The sequence below is a fragment of the Corythoichthys intestinalis genome, chromosome 12 (genome assembly GCF_030265065.1).
Source record: "Corythoichthys intestinalis isolate RoL2023-P3 chromosome 12, ASM3026506v1, whole genome shotgun sequence".
NCBI classification, from domain to species: Eukaryota; Metazoa; Chordata; class Actinopteri; order Syngnathiformes; family Syngnathidae; genus Corythoichthys; species Corythoichthys intestinalis.
The window spans coordinates 42,587,345-42,608,811 of NC_080406.1; the positions used below are offsets into that span (position 1 = coordinate 42,587,345).

The 21,467-nt window shown below is 37.4% G+C and overlaps 1 protein-coding gene across 1 annotated transcript in view; it reads left to right on the plus strand.

The window, feature by feature from the left end:
- LOC130927503 (receptor tyrosine-protein kinase erbB-4-like) overlaps positions 1-21,467 on the plus strand; it is a 452,680-nt gene that overhangs the window by 326,031 nt on the left and 105,182 nt on the right. The window contains exons 12-14 of the mRNA XM_057853388.1: positions 3,026-3,225; positions 7,799-7,931; positions 13,087-13,180. Of these exons, the coding sequence (XP_057709371.1) occupies positions 3,026-3,225; positions 7,799-7,931; positions 13,087-13,180 (427 nt within the window). The remainder of the gene's footprint in view (positions 1-3,025; positions 3,226-7,798; positions 7,932-13,086; positions 13,181-21,467) is intronic.

Consider the following 21,467-nt stretch of genomic DNA (forward strand, 5'->3'; position numbering starts at 1 on the left):
GTAACATTGCCATAGAAATCCCCAGTTTTGTCAGGTTTCTAATCATTTTTTTTCATTAACTTGTGAAACAGCAGCGGACGCCAGCATTAAAACAGAAAGTAAACTCACCGTCACGTCAGCCCCGCGGTGCGTTCAGGTACAGCAAAAAAAGTCCGCTACATTATAACTCGATTTGTTACAGGTATTATTATTACTATTATTATATTATCATTATTATTTTTATTCATAATTTATTTGTTTTGCTCTTTGTAATTGCTATTTGCAATTGTAACAGCAGTATATTTAAGCATGTAGTGTAGGTTTATGGGCTGTGGAACGAATTAATGGAATTATAATGTATTCTTATGGGAAAATCCTGCTCGACATATGAGCATTTCGACTTACAAACAAGGTCCTGGAACGAATTAAATTTGTATGTAGAGGTATCACTGTATTTTGTAGGGCAGATAATATGATTAGGGATGTCCCAGGCACATATTTTGCATGTGAGTCCAAGTCTTAGCTGTCGATACAGAGTCTTGATCTAATACCTCAGAAATGTATTAACGATGGAAAAAAAGTTTATTACCCCAGTTTGTACGAATCTATTCCAACATTATAGCCATATAAAATTTCCTTAGTACAGCATTGGGTTCCACAAAGCGGGAAAAAAAATATTGATTTGTTTTCGCATTATATAGTTGTACCTCTACTTACGAAATTAGTTTCGTAACTTGAAAATTCTGTAAGTAGAGACGCGTTTTCCATGTAACAGTGTTGTTTTTGGCAACCCTTTTAATTTTCGTCTTAGACTTTTGGGCGAAAATACTAATGAGTCATATTTTAGTCATTTCAAAATGTGTTATGTCTCCGTCTAGTTTTAGTCAACAAAAATTCAGTCAAATTTCATTTAGTTTTGGTCGACAATTACTCAAAAGGTTTTCGTCTGTCAACAAAAAAAATTTTAATCCGTGATTAAATCAATCAATAAAAGGTTAGGAACAATTTCGCATTAGCATTGACAGTCGAGGACATAATTGTAGAGTGTACAAGAAAATCACCATCTTTTTTATAATAATACACACTAAGCAGGAAAACTGTACATTAAATTCAATCAATTAAACTCCCATGGACGCTACACACTGTATGTAAAAAGTTTTCCAAGAGTTCAAGACGACACTCACCACGCTAAATGCTAATGCTAATGCGAATGCTATGCTAACGCTACAAGTTGCATTTAGTGTGTGATGATGACTCAGCACATACCTTTAAAGGCTAGAGCAACATGGCATATCTCGCCATGATAATAATAAAAACTTACCAAGCAGCACCTAACACATTTGTTTCACAAAAGGAGCCTGGAGTGGACACACATTGTGGCGAGTGGGGGTCGGTGCAGCACACACGACCAAACACTGCGACGATGCATGCTAACTACAAATACAATAAGAAAATGTCACACATTGTGAACTTATGACGGAAACTATGGTGAATTTTAATCTCGTTCTCATCTCGTCAGACTAAAACTGGCATCAGTCTCATTATGTTTTAGTCTCCCATGACAGGTTTTTAGCTCGTCATTGTCATGAAAAAATTGTTCGTTGACAAAATATTTTCATTATCGTCATCGTTGACAAAAACAACACTGCCATGTAAATAATAAAAGTAAAAGTAAGAATAAAAGTTAATACACTCATGTAAAGCTGTCGGAACACGACGGGCGAATAAAGAGGACGCTGAGATACACACATACACATACAGTAGAGGTCTCTCTTAGCCGATTGGATGCCAGGAATGCTAGGCAATAGCCAATGTCAGAGCAGCTATAAGTATGTTACGTTCAGTAAACTCTTGGAGCGGCGAGTACCAGCCATACTGTATTTTTGCCTTTTGTATTTTGAAATGTCATTTATAACCAGAGACAATATTTTCCCGTTGAGGCGTGACTTAACCTAAAAATTCTGTATGTCGAGATGTTCATAAGTAAAAGTACCACTGTGTCTCATTTGGATTATTTTGTTGCTTGTAGCTTTTAGCTCATATGTTGCCATTGACAACTATCGTCATTAAAAACTGGGAAGGTTGGCATTGAGTAATCATGTTTCACTGCCTTTCACAGCAAATATGACTGTGGGGTTGGCTGGGATTGCTGCCAGACAGCTAAGTCAGATTGGATTGGACGCATATCACCGTCAATGGCAGCCATTGAGATAATACTGAAAAATAAAGATAAATAAGTACATTTCTCAAACCTGATTTTTTACACACTATTCCAATCTTATGAAAATGGTTTGGTCAGGCCCAATTTCCCATCACCTAAGTGAAACGGGGAAATCCCCAGATAACATGAGAAAAGAAGGGGTCAAAGGTCAGAAACATGGCCATACTTTGAATTGGGTTGCTTAGGCAGAAGATGTCTGCTCTATGAGAGGGATCCTCTAGTTTATAATTATATTTGTTCATTAAAAATTATGAATTATCATAAAATGTGTTATTATTATCCTTATTTTTAATTATCAAAAATAATCACGAGCCCGAACCCGGTAAAAGGTTAAAAATATCTAACACACACATAGTGTGTATATATATATATATATATATATATATATATATATATATATATATATATATATATATATATATATATATATATATATATATATTTATACATACACATTGAAATACCATTGAAATATCATTAAACGTTGAATGGCATTGTCTAAAGACAGTAAATATATTAGAACACCGAAAACAAAATAAACTATCAAATTAACAGAAAATGTGATGTGTATTTCCACACTATTGAAAACTACAACTACAATAATACATGTTGTGTTAGATTGGTCGTAAGATTTGATAGACTTCATTAGTCTGAGAACATGCTAATTTAGTTACATAAATGCCAAAAAAATAGCAGTGTGATCTTGTGATCTTGAGTAAAGACAAACATCAAAGTATTTTTCATGCCATTCCCTTTTTATGTGATTCCTCTTCAACCTTTTTTTCTTTGTTTCCTTTCGTCCATCCTCCAACTCTTCCCTCTCAGCGGAATCTCCCTGCTGGTGTTAAAGCAGCATGGCATCTTATCACTTCAACTTCAGTCACTCCGAGAGATCAGTGCGGGGAACGTGCACATTGCAGAGAATAGCCAGCTGTGCTACTACAACACAGTCAACTGGACCCGACTGTTCCGTGCTGCCAACCAGAAAACTTTGATCCGTGACAACAGGAGCCCAAAGGAATGCTGTAAGTTCATAACAAAACCATGTAAAAACAAGTATCAATAACTTTCGAACATGCTAGTGATGAAAGTGTCACAAATCTTAGCGCAGTTATGATTAGCTACAGGTTCCTTATACCATATTTAAAAAAAAAAACTATTTCCACTATCAGAGCACTGTTATTGGGGTCAACAAAGAGCACCTGTCAAACATTTTAAGGACGGAGTTGTCTGTTTTGGATATTATTAATAGCGGTCTGTCATATTAGGCTGTTCCAAAATATTCTAAACATTCTCTGGTGCAACCCTTGCTTAAAAAAAATCCTTGATCATTGTGTGTGAATTTTAGACCAAGTAAGTTGTGTACACACAGGTTTAGAAATTTCTGGATGATGGTCAGGATGTTTTAAAGCTTCTCTAGTCATTTAAAAAAACTGTCCAGCACAAGTTCTGTTTCATCAAGTGTTTTAAATTATCAAGTACTGTATAATAATAATACATTTTAATTCAAAGTGCCTTTCACAACACTCAAGGACACCTAACTACTAAATATACAAGAGATAAAAATAAAGTCGTCGTAGATCAAAATAGAAGGAAAGAAGTCTCACACACACACACAACACAACACAACAGAGGATCAGGATGGATATAATCATTTAAACCGATATGTTCTGAGTCAGGATTTGAAAAGTGGGAAAGAGGTTGTATTACTAAGATCAGAGGGGTAAAGAGTTCCGGAGTCGAAGGGAAAAATGGCTGAACGATCTAGAACCGAGAGTAGTAAGATGGATACGGGGGACAAAGATGTGAAGAGTGGAAGAGGAGCGTAGAGAGCGGGGAGGAGTGTTAATGCCAATGAGGTCAGAAATATAGGGTGAGGCCAGGCCATGAATCGCTTTAAAAGTGATGAATATTTTGTAATATTTCTTTGTTTAACCTGGAGCCGATGGGGGTGATGTGGTGGGAGTTCCTGTGATTAGGTGTGCTGCAGAGTTTTGGAGCAGCTGTTGCAAAGACTTCATAATATATTAACAGGACACAGGGCGCGGAGCCGATTAGTAGGGGGCCCATCTCCGTCAAAGCTAACACAGACAACACAGACAAAGAGCTTTTGACGTAGAAAATTCTTGTGAATAAATGCCTAAATCCTTGAATTCATTCTAGATATGGATGTAAAACAGTCTCGGTTCTTGGTTAAAAGCAAAAAAAAAAAAAAGGGCAGCTAGCATTCATTTTACGTAAATATGTTGAATGTGCTGCTAGTCTTTAAGCCACTGTGGTGCCGCCTTTATCAAAACAGAGCTTTTTACGTTGCAAATTTTTATGAATAAATGCTTAAATCCCTGAATTCTTGATAGATATGAACATAAAACAGTCTCCATTCTTGGTTAAAAGCACAAAAAAACGGGCAACTACCATTTATTTTACATAAATATCGCGAATTATGACGCCAATGCTGTAGCGATTATTCTCCCATTGATTTTTTTTCAACGTTTCAAAATGCATGCATGATATGAAAAATGCATGCATGATATGAAAAATATAATAATTACCTTGAATCCTCGAACAAATCACTCCTGAGAAAATCCTTCCTGTTTGTTAGCGGTACAGCTTTCGTACTTTTTCAACCTAAATCCAGCGGTGGATCGCTGCATGTGTTTGAGAATAACTGCGACCGACTTCGACCGACTGAAGCGGAGTACGGGACGGCCCCCTACTTGAAGGCGTGGCGCAGTGTCTGCGGAAGGTGTCCCCTCAATATCATTATGAAGTCTATCGCTGTAGTTTCTGCAGGTATTTCTGAAGGAGACCAAAGACCATTGAGTTACAATAGTCGATCCGGGAGGTGACTAGGCAGCAAACAAGAGTGGAGGCAGTGTGGCGACTGAATTGCAAATTATTGCGAAGATGGAAGTAGGCTGATCTTGTGATATCATTGATGTGGGAGCGGAGGGAAAGCGTGCTGTCGAGGATGATACCCAGACTGTTAAACTGAGTTGAGGGGGAGATGGATACATTTTTAATCGGAACAGAGAAATTTGTGTAATTTGTGAGGATACTACTAAAAGGTCTTCTGATTTTGAACTGTTGAGCAGTAGGAAGTTTTTGGAGAGCGTGAGCTGATGTCTTGTAAACAGGGGATAAGAGAGGAAGGTGGGAGGGAGATGGTTGGTTTCGAGGGAATGTAAAGCTGGGTGTCAACCACATAGCAATCACAGTTGATATTATGTTTTCGAAAAATGGAACTGAGGGGGAGGATATAAATGATAAAGAGGACAGTACAGGACAGTACCCTGGGGAATGCCAGCGGAGATGGAGAATGAATGGGATTGGTGGGAACCGAATTTAATATATTAATATATTTAAATAAAAACGTCTGGCAAATGTCTCTGAGGAGTATACGATACAGTATGTGACTTGTGTCATATGTGTACATCTGACATTATCTCTTGATGTTTTGAGTAACACTCTGCTATACTGTCTTTTGGGGTTCCACATAGTTTTAGGGCAGCTTCTTTTTTCTTGGTTTTTTCCGCTCCCTTTTGGGAAGACACAACATTGTTTTCGATTGCGATGCTAGTATGTTCCACTTAGGATGAAAGAAACTTTCTCCTAACGTTTGCTTTCACCCAAAAAATGCTAAAGTCAGTTTAAAGTCTTAAATATTATCTGCATGTTGAGAAAATCCTAAACTCAACGTAGGACAGAGGCCAGATTCAAAACCACGACCTCAGAACTTGAGCTAACCACTCATTGCTAATGGTACCCTTATACTGCAATTCCCAAAGATCTAAAAATACTTTTCATTGTCTCCCATTGACTAAAAATAGATGTGCAATCCATTTAAACTGAAAGGACCAGCTGTGAATGCTCATGTTTCAGTGCCATTAGCAGCACTAGACGTCCAATCCATTTTGACCTAGAGAGGCTGGCAGTGAATGATCATTTCCTTTTCTTACATCACCTCTGGAGTGTTCACATGGTAGCCGTGATACACAGAAATTACCCTGTCAGCTTGTGGACCCATCAGCTTCTATTTACCAGACGCGTCAAAAAATTTTGAAATGTTTTGATCCTTAAAGCACATGTTAAAAGATAAATCAAACCTCTCCTTTGAGTATTTCATTGTAAGCGGACGCAACTGAAGGTTTGTTGTATCTAACGAGACAAAAACATAGCTTTCATCCTCATTTATTTCACTTTTACACATTTCTTACGCATATCTTTTTTCCATTTGCATGCAGTTTCTGTCCAGTTATGTAATGTTTTAACTTATACTGATTATGTACACAAGAATTGGTTATGTAGGGAATTTGTCAGTCCATCTTATGTACTGTATCCTTCAATGTCTACCAGGGTCACACCACGGGTTGGAGCCTAACCCAAATCATTTGGGCTCTAGCAATTGATAGATGAAGTTTGCTAACCCCATATCTGATAGGTTGCTACTGTGCTTTTTTAGGATAGGGGTGTCAAAATGCTGGCCGGGGGGCCAAATCCGAATCATTTTGTCTGGCGGGCGAAAGTAAACCACATGCATCGGTTCGTTAAAATAAAATTCATTTAAATTTTATGTAGTCTAGAAATCAGATAATATTTGTTTTTCTTTATTCCTTTTGAATTAATTAAATACAATTGAATATTTTAAAAGCCAAGAGAATATTTACTGTTTTATTTATTTTTTACTAATCTAATTAAAAATAGAAAAAAGGGGAATGTTTACCGATTCCACCCCCCTTTTTTGTTATTTAAATAAAAGATAAAAATGAAAAATAAATGAATAATTCTTCAAAGTAAACAGGCCTGCATACAGATTTTACTGAAATTGTTGGAAGGTCATTTTCTTTCAATAACGGATTTCATCCCAGGTGCACACAATGGATATTTATTCTAGCTTTTCATGCTTTTCCAAGCATTCGACAATGCATTTGCAAGAGCATAACTTTAATTTGCTTGAAAGATGTTTTTTTTTTTCCTCCCTTGTAAGCAGATGCCAATATCTATATCTCTTTTATTGAAAACCAATATGAATGCCTTATTTTTCAGGATGCCTTTCTTCCATGTTGAAATACTGTTGAACAACTTAGTTACTTAAAGCTGACAGTGGAAGTTCGAAGTTTCTCCTCAGACAGACTGACTGAATAACCATTCTCTCCCTCTAGCGCTCTGTCATTGTTAAATTGGCAGTTTTCATGAAGAAGTGGCATAGTGCCACTGTCATGAACTACACAGCACTTTTCCAATATCACACTTTTATATTTTCAGTCAAAGTCCTCATAATATAATTTTATGCATGAAGCCGCATGGTAGAGGGGTTAGCATGTCCATCTCAAAGTTCAGAGGTGGGCTGAAATTTGGGCTCTGGTCTTGCTATTTTGAGTTCACATGTTAGGATAATTAAACATTCTAAGGATAAGCAGTTCAAAGATTGAATGAAAGAAATTTTACCCTATGATTACCCTAACATGGTACCTTTCAGAAGTCCATCCACTTTCTAAACCATTAAAGAAATATTTATCCTTTCTACAATTGTGATAGAAATGTACAATTGCATACATTGTGTTTACAAAGTTATGCATTGTGTTTTGTCTTGAGCAGCCAAGGATCATATGGTTTGTGATCCATTGTGTTCCAATTCTGGATGTTGGGGTCCTGGCCCAGATCAGTGTCTCTCATGCAGGGACTTCAGTAGAGGACAAAGTTGTGTGGAAAACTGCAACTTGTATGAAGGGTAAGTGATGCATGACCACAGATATATTTTGCTTGAAGATGTAAACTGCAAGTTAATTCACTTATTTGCTGCCATTGATGGCAATGGACAGCTAAGCTATATCATGGTTTCGCTCATCTTACGCGAAACATAATGAGTTGAGATACGTCATTGTAAAAAATCATCACTAAAGGTAGAAAAATGAATGTTTCACTGCAGATGCAAAATCACATTATGGTGTTTAGCCAGGCTTACGCAAAGCCACTCACAGCTACGTATGAGCGCCTCAAAAGTAAACAACTCAATAAAGCATTGCTGCAGCACTTCTTTTCCCTACATATGAAATGAAAACCAAACAATAAATAACACATATAATTACATATCACACAATGCTTTAATGGCACTGAAGCATAATAATAGCACAAAAAAAATACATTATACAGTACAGTGGTACCTCTACTTACGAACGTCTGTACATACAGAATTTTAAGGTTAAGACAGGCCTCAACGGGAAAATATTGCCTCTTTTTACAGAAGAAATTTTAGGGTACATAAGGCAAAAATACAGTATGGCTGGTACTCGCCAGACTTTACTGAATGTAACATACTTATAGCTGCACTGCTATTGGCTAGCATTCCTGGCATGCAATTGGCTAAGTGGGACCTCTACTGTATGCGTATGTGTGTATCCCAGCGTCCTATTCATCCGCTCCTTGTGTTCCAACAGCTTTATATGAGGGTATTACCTTTTATTCTTTACTACTGTATATTCTTGGTTTTTTACATTGTGCACAACTAATAACATGTACTATTTGTTAAATGTTTTGAGGCATTTTATTCTATAAAAGATTTTTTTCTGAATTCTGGTGACTTGGATTAGGGCATTTACCGTAATTTTCAGACTATAAGCCGCTACTTTTTTCTCTCATTTTGAATCATGCGGCTTATAGTCCAGTGCGGAGTATTTGTTGATTGATTTGGGTTAATAGGTAACGCTTTTTTTGACAGTGGCCTCATAAGACTGTTATATGACCATCATAATTATGACACTATCATGGGTATTACTGAATGTCATTCGGCAAATTATGTCACTAACTCCATTTACGTCCAGCTGCAATATTTTACATCCATTCAAAAGTGAGATAATTTGCCGGATGACACTAAATAACATCTGTTATAAGCATTCTTTAATGGTCATGTCAGTGTCATGTCATAATTATGACTGTCTTATGACAGTCTTATGGCGCTTATGGCCACTGTCAAATAAAGTGTTACCAAATACCATAACTAGCAGTCAATGAAACAACTGGAACAGTAACTGAAGAAATATTTTCTGAACAGAACATTTTGATTGTTATTTACCTTTGTAGCGCTGCAATGCATGCTAGGAGATATGTTGGACTATATCAGTGTTGACAGCTGGCGGCAGCAGAGGTTGGCTGTCTCCCCCAAGGGAGCAGTAATGGCCAAATCAAGCTTCTTGAAGCAATGAAGCTTTGCAGCCCAATTGTTCAAAGCTTCATGGTGGTTCATTTGGTCTTTTGACAGTCTTATGTTGCCGCTGTCAAATAAATTGTTACCAGTTATTACCTTTTGGTGTAAATATCCCATAATACAGTGAGGACACCTCCGACTGGTCGCTTTCAAATGTCGTTTTCGTGTCAAATTTGGTGGGTAGCGGCTTATTGTCAGGTGCAACTTATGGTCTGAAAATTACGGTACATGAAAAATTTGTCTGTACTTACAAAATTTTCAAGTTACGAAACTACTTCCAGAACCAATTAATTTCTTAAGTAGAGGTACCACTGTACATGGCAACCTGATCTGAAAATGTAATGTATAGAAAATCATACACAATACAGGACTACTCATTTTAGGTACAGTTGTAACAGAATCAGAGTTACATTGAAGTTTCTTTCCCTATCAATGATAATGCTGTCTTACTTTTGGACATTCAACAAAAAGTCTCATGTTCATGATACAGAATTGTGGCATAAACCGTCACTCATAAGTAAAGTTTCTTTTTGAAACACCACAGGGCTCTTTGTCATACCTTTTAAGTCCAGCAATATTGTTCAGTCACTCAGGATAATAATTAATAGTTAATAACTTCAGTGGTTCAAAAGAACAATTTAAAGTGTAAAGGTAAGTCACTTTGAAGAGCAGCCCTGAAGAGTGTCATTAGGGGGTCCCTTGACTTTGAACATTTATCTTGATGTTCTCCACCTCACAGCCAACACATCATGTCCCCCAGGTGAGTTCAACTAATAACCTACAAAATAATTCAACTTAATGAATGACTGTAAAAGGATGCATTTGAAGTGTCAACTGACTGGACTTATGAAAAGGAGAAGAAGGAGCACTGGAAAGGTGGATAGGGCAGGGGGGCTAGGCGTGTCACTGCGTGTCACAGTCACTGCTTGCGCACGGGGCCACGCCGTGCCTACCTGTCCCAAAAATCATCGGCACTGCCTGCCCCATCACAGCATCAATGCACCCAATGTAAATCTCTTACACTCCAATCTCCCAACACCATTGCTTACCATATACTAGTATTAGGAGGCTTTAACGATACATTTATCTGGATTGAAGTATTAATTAGTTAAGCATAAACATATCAAATATATTGAAATGCAAAGCATCGATATTGTCGTCTTTTAGATTTACTCTTTTTGTCTGAAACGTTTTAGCGACAAATTTGTCCAAAAAATTGCTAATTGTTTTCTTTTTTTGTTATTTTTGCTGAAAAGCAATGATTTTGGGGATAAGATTTAAATATGGAAATATACAACAGCAATTTGTCCAACCACCTTCAAGTCCAGAGTGATGTGCTCCAGCTCATTTGAATCCTTTATACTTGAGCCAGCTCACGTATAAAGGCCAATCTCCCCTGGCTCCTACAAGACTTTATGAAGTAGATGAAGCATTATAAATACTAATTTCATTTAGAGCCCACTGGGACATTTGATCTTTTACAGCGATGAAAAACGGTTACCCCTTCCCTTACTAAAAGAGCGGTACCCAAAACCCAAAACAAAGGCAAACTGCCAAGTCAGTTGCAGTGTGGTCACATTTAAAGACTTGTCTGTTCTAGTATTAGAAAAAGACGGTTGCTCTGAAAGGAATTTTAAAGTGGTTGTACCTTTTGCAAAGTGTATTTAAAGGGAACCATGGCTAGAAAGACATGTAGTTCTCAAAACATAAATGTTAGTACGAGTTATAATAATTTGATATTAAAATGCCTCTTAATGTTTTTGTTTTAACAACATTTTTAAAATTAGCTAGTAGCTCCCAATTGTTGTTGAAGTCACAGGGTTGAGATGCTAAGACTGTTATGATACAATATGGATCCAAACACAGACTTTGAAATTAGAAGTATTTATTACAAAAACGAGAACAAAGGGAGCACCTCAAAACACGCGAGAGAAAAATGCAACGCAAAAAGGGCACGAACCTAGTCGGCGAGAGAACTAAGGGGAAGGCAACAATGGCCAGAAAAAGCTTATTCAAATAACAACAAAGTCCAACAAAAAAAATATACTAACAGGCAAGAGATCTCCAGAAGATGCACACAGCGGTAAGCAAGCAAGTAGAATGTAATAGTCTGACACTCGTACACTGTGACAGCTGTCTTTAAATAACGAGTGCTCCAAATGCGCCACAGGTGTGTGGCACAGCCCCGCCCATCCAGCTGAATCATGTGCTGGAAAGGAAAGAAAAGAACTGAAAAGGCACATAAACATGACAAAGACACCTAATAATGGCTCCCAGCATCATAGTTTGTATAGTGTGACTAAATATTGCCATCCAGTGTATTCATTGAGCTGAACGAGTTGCTAAAATGTTAGAGTTTGACCAAAGTCTAAGTTTTTTGTGTATTTTGCAATTCATGAATGCCAGTTCTTTGCACTGTTGTTTAACTATGTGAGAAATGGGCATCATTAATACAAATTAGAATACAACATTTTGACACCCCTATCCACCGCTATCATTAATACAGATTTTACTTTTGTGAACATTTTTTGAGAGATATAAATATTATTTTTGTTGTATTTTTACTATATGATACTTAGGTTCAATTGTATGTTGTTGAGGAGTTGCCGAAGCTTATGCCAATAAACGGCGCAAGTTCAAGCTATGAATCTGAACGCATGTGTCCACTCGCCCTTCTCTCTGCCTTACACCACATCAGGCACCTAGATCTCAATATGCAAAATAAGGCGTGATTATAATCTGTTGGGTAGAAAATTATACAAATAGCCAGCAAAACTAAGTTTGATACATTTATTTATTCGTTTTGCGTGTCGCTTATTCACCGGGAAGCAAGCTTCGGGAGCAAGATCTCATAAGTCTGATAAATCTGAGAACACCGGCAGGATGATCATCGACCTTGACAGCTCTTTTACCTGACAAAAAAAAGGTAACACATTAGACGTCTCAGTAGAGGCAAACTGCATCAACGTTTTCATTAGCTGTAATGTACGGGCTATCTGGAAAAAAAAAAAACAAACAGCTGTGTTTCACTGTATACCCTAATCATATGTAAAGCATACGACAGCTCTGGATTCTAACCATTTCCATGATAATATTGGAATAAGTTGGATCACAAAATAGTTTCGCATGAAAGTCTGTAAACAGTTTTGACAGCAAACACTCTCCTGCTCCGTCACTACAGCAGGAGAGCGCTGTCATTAGCAAATTTGACACATGAACGCTACTTGTTTTATCCCTATTTTCCTGATCATTTTGCTTTTGCTGTCCTTCTCATTAATGTTCTGCTCAGGTTCAATCTGGAAGGGCAGAACCGACGACATGTTAATATAGTTAAAGAGTGACACTGTGGAAGGCCGGCAGCGTACCCATGTGACGTCACCGCCCTGCGACATCAACAACAATGAGCGACCTACTAGTCAACATAATATTACAAAATGTTATTAAAACGAAAACATTAAGAGGGGTTTCAATATCAAATTTTTATAGCGCGTACTAACATTTATGTTTTAAGAACTACATGTCTTTCTATCCGTGTTTCCCTTTAAATCTTGCTAACACTCACACTGATAGTAGTATAAGCAGATTGTTTAACTATCAGCAGTGTGTGTAGCTCATTATCAAACAAAAATGTTGTATACCGGATGCATTAGCCAATATCTTTCCTGTCCAACTTATCTCTCAGGGCTATTCGAGAGTTCGCCAACGAATCAGTGTGTGTGGAGTGTGATCCCCAATGTGAGCGGGCTGATGGCGACTCTTTGACCTGCCACGGTCCGGTAAGTACGCTGCTAGACTCAGCAACCAGGAGGCAAACTGAATGTTGATATTGAGCTCATAAATCCTCTAAAACCTGGCAGACAGCTGACAGAAATTTAACAAGAGCAAAGAGTCTTCACAACAACAAAAAAAGGGATCAAAACTACATTAGTAATTTTGCTAGCAGTTAGCACTTGGCTTTTTACACATTTCAGTTTTTACAATGCTGTTTTTATTTTTCCTTCCTTTTTGTATGTCTATCCTAAAGCAAACTTTAGTTCTTGCTCAATCAGTTGTTTTTAGTAGCACCTGCTTGCATTTGACAGAGTAGGAGAAGTTTCCATCTGGCTCTCCTGCAAACCACCCACGCTGAAGTGAAGACCTTTAAAAGCTTATCTTTCTGTTTGATTGACAGGTGTAACTGTAGAGTGGTAAGGACACAGGGTTGCAAACTTCAGTTTGTAGAACATTGTTCAAGTCATTTTTGTGATGTGAAAGTTGCAAATGGCAAGGTCTGTTAGTATTTGAATACTTTCACAACTTGTAGACGTTTTCCATTTTTTTAAGGATTAAGTACCAACTGTGTCTTGCACAAATTAATGCTCAATCTTTGCCTCTCAGTGGAATATGGAACAACTAAACCAAACAGGAATTTTAATCACATGTGAATTGTTTAAATGTATGGACTTCTGCTTGGTATATTAGTTTATACAAAATGCAGACGTCAAGGATATAATCCATACATTTTGCTTTTTGTCAAGTTCTTCTATTCTTTCATTTTAGCCTTAAAGTGCATCAATTCTGCTGAAATGCGGGTCATTGTACAGTATGTATTTATGTGGTACATCCTGAATGTACTTTTGTTATAGTGGCTTGTTTTGTGTGATAATAGATTTGCATTGAGAGTCCAAAAAAAAAAAAATGTTATGTCTGTTTCAAACATACTTGTCCGATAAAGATGATTACTGTTCTTAAAAATATACTATATGCAGCGGTATGAAAAAGTATCTGAACCTTTTGGAATTTCTCACATTTCTGCGTAAAATCACCATCAAATGTGATCTGATCTTTGTCAAAATCACACAGATGAAAAAACAGTGTCTGCTTTAACTAAAACCACTCAAACATTAATAGGTTTTCATATTTTAATGAGGACAGTATGCAAACAGCAGCAAAACAGCCCCAAATCATGATGCTCCCTCCATCATGCTTCACAGTGGGGATGAGGTGTTGATGTGGATGAGCTGTTCCATTTTTCGTCCCCACATGACGTTGTGTGTTACTCCCAAACAATTTAAATTTGGGTTTCATCAGGCCACAAAATATTTTGCCAAAACTTCTGTGGAGTGTCCAAGTCCCTTTTTGCGAACATTAAATGAGCAACAATGTTTTGTTTTTGTTTTTTGTTTTTTTGTTTTTGACAGCAGTGGCTTCCTCTGTGGAATCCTCCTGTGGAGACCATTCTTGGCCATCGTTTTACATATAAATATAGATGTGTGCACAGAGATATTGGACTGTGCCAGTGATTTCTGTAAGTCTTTAGCAGGCACTCTAGGGTTCTTTTTTTTTTACCTCTCTGAGTATTCTGCGCTGAACTCTTGGCGTCATTTTTGGTGGACGGCCACTCTTTGGGAGAGAAGCAACAATGCCAAACTCTCTATTTGTAGACAACTTCTCTGACTGTCGATTGATGAACATCAAGACTTTTAGAGAATGTTTTTTATCATTTCCCAGCTTTATACAAATTAATAATGATTGATCGCAGGTCTTCAGACAGCTCTTTTAAACGAGGCACGATGCACATCAAACAATTCTTACCAGGCATGTGTTTTATAGTGGGCAGGGCAGCTTTAAACCACTCATCAGTGATTGGGCACACATCTGACTTAAATTTTTTGGTAAAAATTTGTTTCAATTGCTCTTTAAGTCTCCTTAGGCAGAGGGTTCACTTACTTATTTTTCCCCTTCCGTGATTGTTTGCATGCTATCCTCATTAAAATATGAAAACCTTTTAATGTTTGGGTGGTTTTACTTAAAACAGGCAGTTTTTCCATCTGTGTGATTTTGACAAAGATCAGATCACATTTGATGGTGATTTAATGCAGAAATGTGAGGAATTCCAAAAGGTTGATACTTTTTCACACCACTCTACCGTTAAAGTTATAAACAAAACATGTTTTTCCTCCAAGAAAGTACTGTATGTAAACCTGAGCATTAGTAAAGTAAACATTTAATCAATGTTGTTTTTGGCAGCCCTTTTAAATTTCGTCTTCGTCTTTTGGACGATAATACTTATTAGTGTAAGGCATATTTTAGTCACCACAAAATGTGTTTGTCTTTGTGTAATTATAGTCGACGTTTATTAAAAATGATTATGGCTGTAAAATGATAAATGTTTACTGCAAAAATAAATAACCGAAGGTTTCCAACTATTTTGAATGAACATTGACAGACAAACACACATTGTAGTATCTACAGTGTATCACAAATGTGAGTACACCCCTCCCATTTCTGCAGATATTTAAGTATATCTTTTCATGGGACAACACTGACAAATGACACATTAACACAATGAATAGCAGTCTGTGTGCAGCTTATATAATCGAGTTAATTTATTTTCCCCTCAAAATAACTCTAAATATAGCCATTAATATCTAAACCCCTGCCAACAAAAGTGAGTACATCCCTTAGTGAAAGTTGTCAATAATAGCATACAACATGACAACTGTCAATATTTTGTGTGGCCATCACTATTATCCAGAACGGCCTTTACTCTCCTGGACATGGAGTTGACCAGAGCTTCACAGGTTGCCACTGGAATTCTCTTCCACTTCTCCATGACAACGTTGCGGAGATGCCGGATATTTGAGACTTTGTGCACCTTCACCTTCCGCTTGAAGATCCCCCCAAAATGGTCTATTGGGTTCAAGTCTGGAGACATGCTTGGCCACCACTCACCGTTACCCTTAGCCTCTTCAGTAAAGCAGTGGTCATCTTGGAGGAGGTTTGGGGTCATTGTCATGCTGGAACACTGCCCTGCGACCCAGTTTATGGAGGGAGGGGATCATGCTCTGCTGCAGTATTTCACAGTACATGTTGGAGTTCATGTTTCCCTCAATGGAATGTAACTCTCCAACACCTGCAGCACTCATGCAGCCCCAGACCATGGCATTCCCACCACCATGCTTGACTGTAAGCATGACACACTTACTGTATCTTTGTACTCCTCACCTGGTCGCAGCCACACATGCTTGAGACCATCGGAACCAAACAAATGTATCTTCGTCTCATCAGACCATAGGACATGGTTCCAGTAATCCATGTTGTTAACATGTCTTCAGCAAACTGTTTGCGGGCTTTCTTGTGTACTGTCTTCAGAAGAGGCTTCCTCCGAGGGTGACAGCCATGCAGACCAATTTGATGTAGAGTACGGCGTATGGTCTGAGCACTAACAGGCTGACCCCCCCCCCACCTCTTCAATCTCTGCAGCAATGCTGACAGCACTCCTGTGACAATCTTTCAAAGAAAACATTTGGATGTGACGCTCAGCACATGCGCTCAGCTTCTTTGGATGACCAACCTGAGGCCTATTCTGAGTGGACCCTGCTCTTTTAAAACGCTGGATGATCTTAGCCACTGTGCTGCAGCTCAGTTTCAGGGTGTTGGCAATCTTCTTGTAGCCTTGACCATCTTCATGTAGCGCAACAATACGTCTTTTAAGATCCTCAGAGAGTTCTTTGCCATGTGGTGCCATGTTGGAACTTTCAGTGACCAGTAGGAGAGAGTGTGAGAGCTGCACTACAAATTTGAACACACCTGGTCCCTATGCACACCTCGACCTAGTAACACATGACATATGGGCGGGAAAATGACAAGAAATACTCAATTTGGACATTTAGGGATGTAGTTTCTAAGGGGTGTACTCACTTTTGTTGCCAGGGGTTTAGATATTATTGCTATATTTTGAGTTATTTTGAGGGGAAATAAATTAACTCTATTATATCAGCTGCATACAGACTACTTTTCATTGTATTAAAGTGTCATTTTGTCAGTGTTGTCCCATGAAAAGATATATTTGCAGAAATGCAAGGAGTGTACTCACTTGTGATACACTGTACAAGAACAATGCCAACTTGGTGATAATACACACTCAGCAGGAAATCAGTACATTAATTTCCAATTAATTATACCCAACTGTTTGTTTAAAAAAAAAAAAAAAAAAAAAAGTTTAATAAGGACGCTTTCCATTAGCATAAGGCTAACTCTAATGTGAATGCTATGCTAATGATATGAGTTGCATTTAGTGTGTGATGATCACCCAGCATAGATCTTTAAAGGCTAAAGCAAAATTGGATATTCTCTCTGTGCAAGATAAGAAAACAAATCTTACTGTGTGTGCAAGACTTGAGAGCGAGTTTGAGGTGGGGGGCGCACCACGTCACATGAGTGATATAACCAAACACTACTACACTACAGGCTAACTACACATAAAATGTGTAGTTACATTATGTACATTATGAATACGTGACAGAAAGTGTTGCGCATTTTCTTCTCGTTTTATATTGTCAGACAAAAACTGGCACTCATATCATAATGTTTTAGTCTTCCAAAACACGTTTTTAGCTAATTTTCGTCTCGTCATCGTCATGAAAAAAGTGTTCGTTGACAAAATAATGTTGTCATCGTTGACGAAAACAACACAGACTTTAATAGTAAAGAAAAATGATGAAAACTACTTTCATAGCTTGCCCATATATGTTAAAGTAACAGTAACACTGCCACATTCCCATGCAAATGATTTGGAGCTTGGAATCACATGCCTCAGGTCAAAAGTTTCCAACATAATTCAATCACTGCTTTTGCAATGTTTAAATGGGCACCATGCCTTTGGCAATAATATGTGGAATAAATGCTGTGATTGCCTTCTACAGGGTGCCTTGTCATTCTGAAAATAATTCTGTTCATGGTGTTTGTTTCTAAGCTGGAATTAAAGTGGCTAGTCACTTTTTGGGAAATGATCACCCGGAGGAGGGAAAAATGGCTAAATATAGCAAACAAATCGCTGACTTGGCAACAGTGAGTCTTTTTAAACTCCTACTCTATCGCTACTTAATCTTCCCCGTGTTTGCAGAAATGTTGCCGCATGTCTATGTGAGGACACACTCTGAACTATGGAAGAACCTAAAAAAAATATTAAAAAAAAAAAAAAAAGAACGATTATCCTGAAAAATGAGTTCTAATTCATCAATAAGAAGGATTATTCTCCCAACCCTATGTCCTAGTTTTCACTGGTTTACTATCATCCATCCAACTCCATTTTCAAAAGGGCTTATCCTGATTAGGGTGAACCGGAGGCGATCTGTTTTTTTATCAATCAAGAAAAAATCTGTATTGAATGATTCACTTTAATTTCATGTATTTTGTGATAAGATACGCATGACCTGACTGAATTCGGCCCCATTTGAGAAAGAAGAAACTAGCTAGTGCCAAGCTCTCTCTGCACATGTCTACGTACACAAGCCCTTTCCTTCCTTTTCCACTCACTATGTATTCTGCCATGCAGTGTATGATGGGAATGTCTCATGTTAACCTGTTGCACCCTCGTGTAGCAACCGCATGAGCAGCCTAGGCGACCAAATGGATTACAGCAATCGTGTTATGGTTACAGAGCCCATAGCAATTACATTAGAGTTTACACAAAGTGATTTGATTGGCCTAATGCCCTGTGTGGTGTGGCTGGGTATATGACCACATAAGCACAACACCGTGTGTTGTGGACACAATATGAGATCACTCTCTTGAGGAAGCTCACGAAGGTTTGTTTTTTGAAAGACAAGACCCCTTGGTCCTTTTCCTTTTTTAAAAAAAAAAACAAAAAACAACCCTTATTAGTAATTTGAATTTCATTTTTAAGAAGTCAGATTTCTAACTACTGTTATTCATTTTCTTTAAAGTCTTCAAAAGGTCAAACAGTTTTAATTTGCCCCATGGGAGTTCAGTGTACTCCCATTGTGGTTATTTATACAGTGGTACCTTGACATATGCTCGCATCGACATACGATCCTTTCGACATCCAATGTGAAATTTGACTCGACATTTTATGACATGCTCGAAATACGACAGCGTCACAATATTATAGTTTTCCCGCAAGACGGCAGCATGGCGGATTTTCTTTTGAGAGAAACCATCATGGGTCTCAAGAAGGTTTGTGCAGGTGGCGAAAAATGGAAAAAGGGGATGCTTACCATTGAAATTAAGAAGAAAATGATAGAAAATATAAACGTGGTTAGTGAAACAGCTCAACAATATGGTCGGAATATGTCTACGATCTTAACGGTCCTCAAGCAGATGTACCATTCCTCTACCTCCACCTGCCATCCCCTCCAACCTAGTCTCTAGAAGTTGAGGTGACAGAAAAAATGTTTTTTTTTGTTTTGTTTTTTTTTAATTTCAGATCTATTATTATTATTATGATTTGTATTCATAATTTATTTGTTTTTATATGTGTAATTGTACCTACAGTATTTATTGAGGATTTAGCATACTTTAGGTTTTTGGGCTGTGGAAGGAATCAATCGAATTATACTGTAATGTACAGGTAGTCCCCAGGTTACGACGTACTAGATTTACGCGATCTCATCTTTACGACGCCAGAGTCTCATCCGCCATTTTGTCTCCAGTTGTTTTTTTGTTTTTTTTAAGTCGCATAAACAGTATCCTATTGTACCTCACAGTATCTTTTTACTTTAGTTTCTTAATATGACGTGTTCTGTCCTCACTAAACGTGAAGTTGTTCAGCTCTACAGACATCAAACAATTGTGCTTTTTAAAGCTTTTTACTTCCTTCACTTTTGACAATTTGTCAAGCTGTAACACATATGTACACTTATGTTCAAAACAACACGCATTTTAACAATTAAACACTTGACACAAAACAACTGGTGTTCAAACGTCCATCTAGGCCGACCAATATGTAAATTCAGTAGATTAAATTAGCCCAATTTGCCTAACAAAACTCTGCTATCTTAAATGCTACCAATGCTAACGTATTTACAATTCTTATAGCAAATTGCTCAAGTGTAACTTCATAAAATGTAGCTGTAACAAAAAAAAAAAATTGGTAACACTTTATAATAACTATCCGTTTTACTAGTTAATAGATCATTAGTAAACTGTTGATAAATGATTTATTGTTGATTTGTGAAGTATTTGTCAACAGTTTGTATTTACAGGGTGTTCCAATATGGTTGACCCCATTCTAAATGCCCATGCTAGTTGATGGATCTTAATAAAACTATATACACTTTATGTTGAAGGTCACAAGTTTTATTAGTTGAATATACAAAGAAAAGTACAAATATTTGTTGGTTCGATGGCAGATTTTCATAAATGTGCAACATGAGCGCTGCCTGCAAAATGCCTGATCAAAATGCCTTTTCTCTTGAAGTGAACGGCATTTCTTAACCTGAAAAGATAGAAATGCCAAACGTTAAACACAAAAACTTGAAACGTTTCTACACAAACTGTGTTTCAGGTTAAGAACATGTAGATTATACATTATGTAAATTACATTTTTCTTTTAAATAAGGTAGTTGGACATTGGTTTTTTTTCTTGACGGATGGGGCAAAATACTAATTTTTAAAAAGCCCTGCTACATGTGGACATTGCCCTACTAACTAAAAGAATCTTTGCTGTGTCCGCCATGTTTAATGTTGCGGGTCTGCCTGTGATAAGTAAGGCAAAAGCATGAATTTCCTGAAGGGGTAACCGACAAAATCTAAGCCTTTACTGTAGTTACTCTTTTACACACACTATCAATTTTGAGGAATACAAATGGATACCAAACATATGTTTACAGTATTTTTTTAAATAGGTCATTCTCCAAGTTGTGTTGGCTTTTATTTAAGTAAATGCACATTTTAATCAGTGAAAAAACATCATCATATGTTGTAATTGGGTAACTGCTTGATTTAAGTCAGTAATATTAAACTTTTGTGATACTTCAAGATTAATAAGACTGACTTGAAACTCACACATTATCACATCTGCAAATAGCCCCCTTTTATTTTAGCACTATGGACTGTTAAAGTGCTAACATCTTTTTGAGTTATTTGCCTTAACATTTGTTTGTGTGCATGTGTGTGTCATTCGACAATTAGATGTTCTTCAGGATTGTTGATTGTCTGAAAGAACACTTCTCTTCTTCCTTTCCTCCTCCCTTTATTAGTACCATAAATCCTCTTCTAGGCAGATTGTTATGGTCACTGTGAGTGCTATGAGCAATGGTTATTATGAGCTCCCTCCAC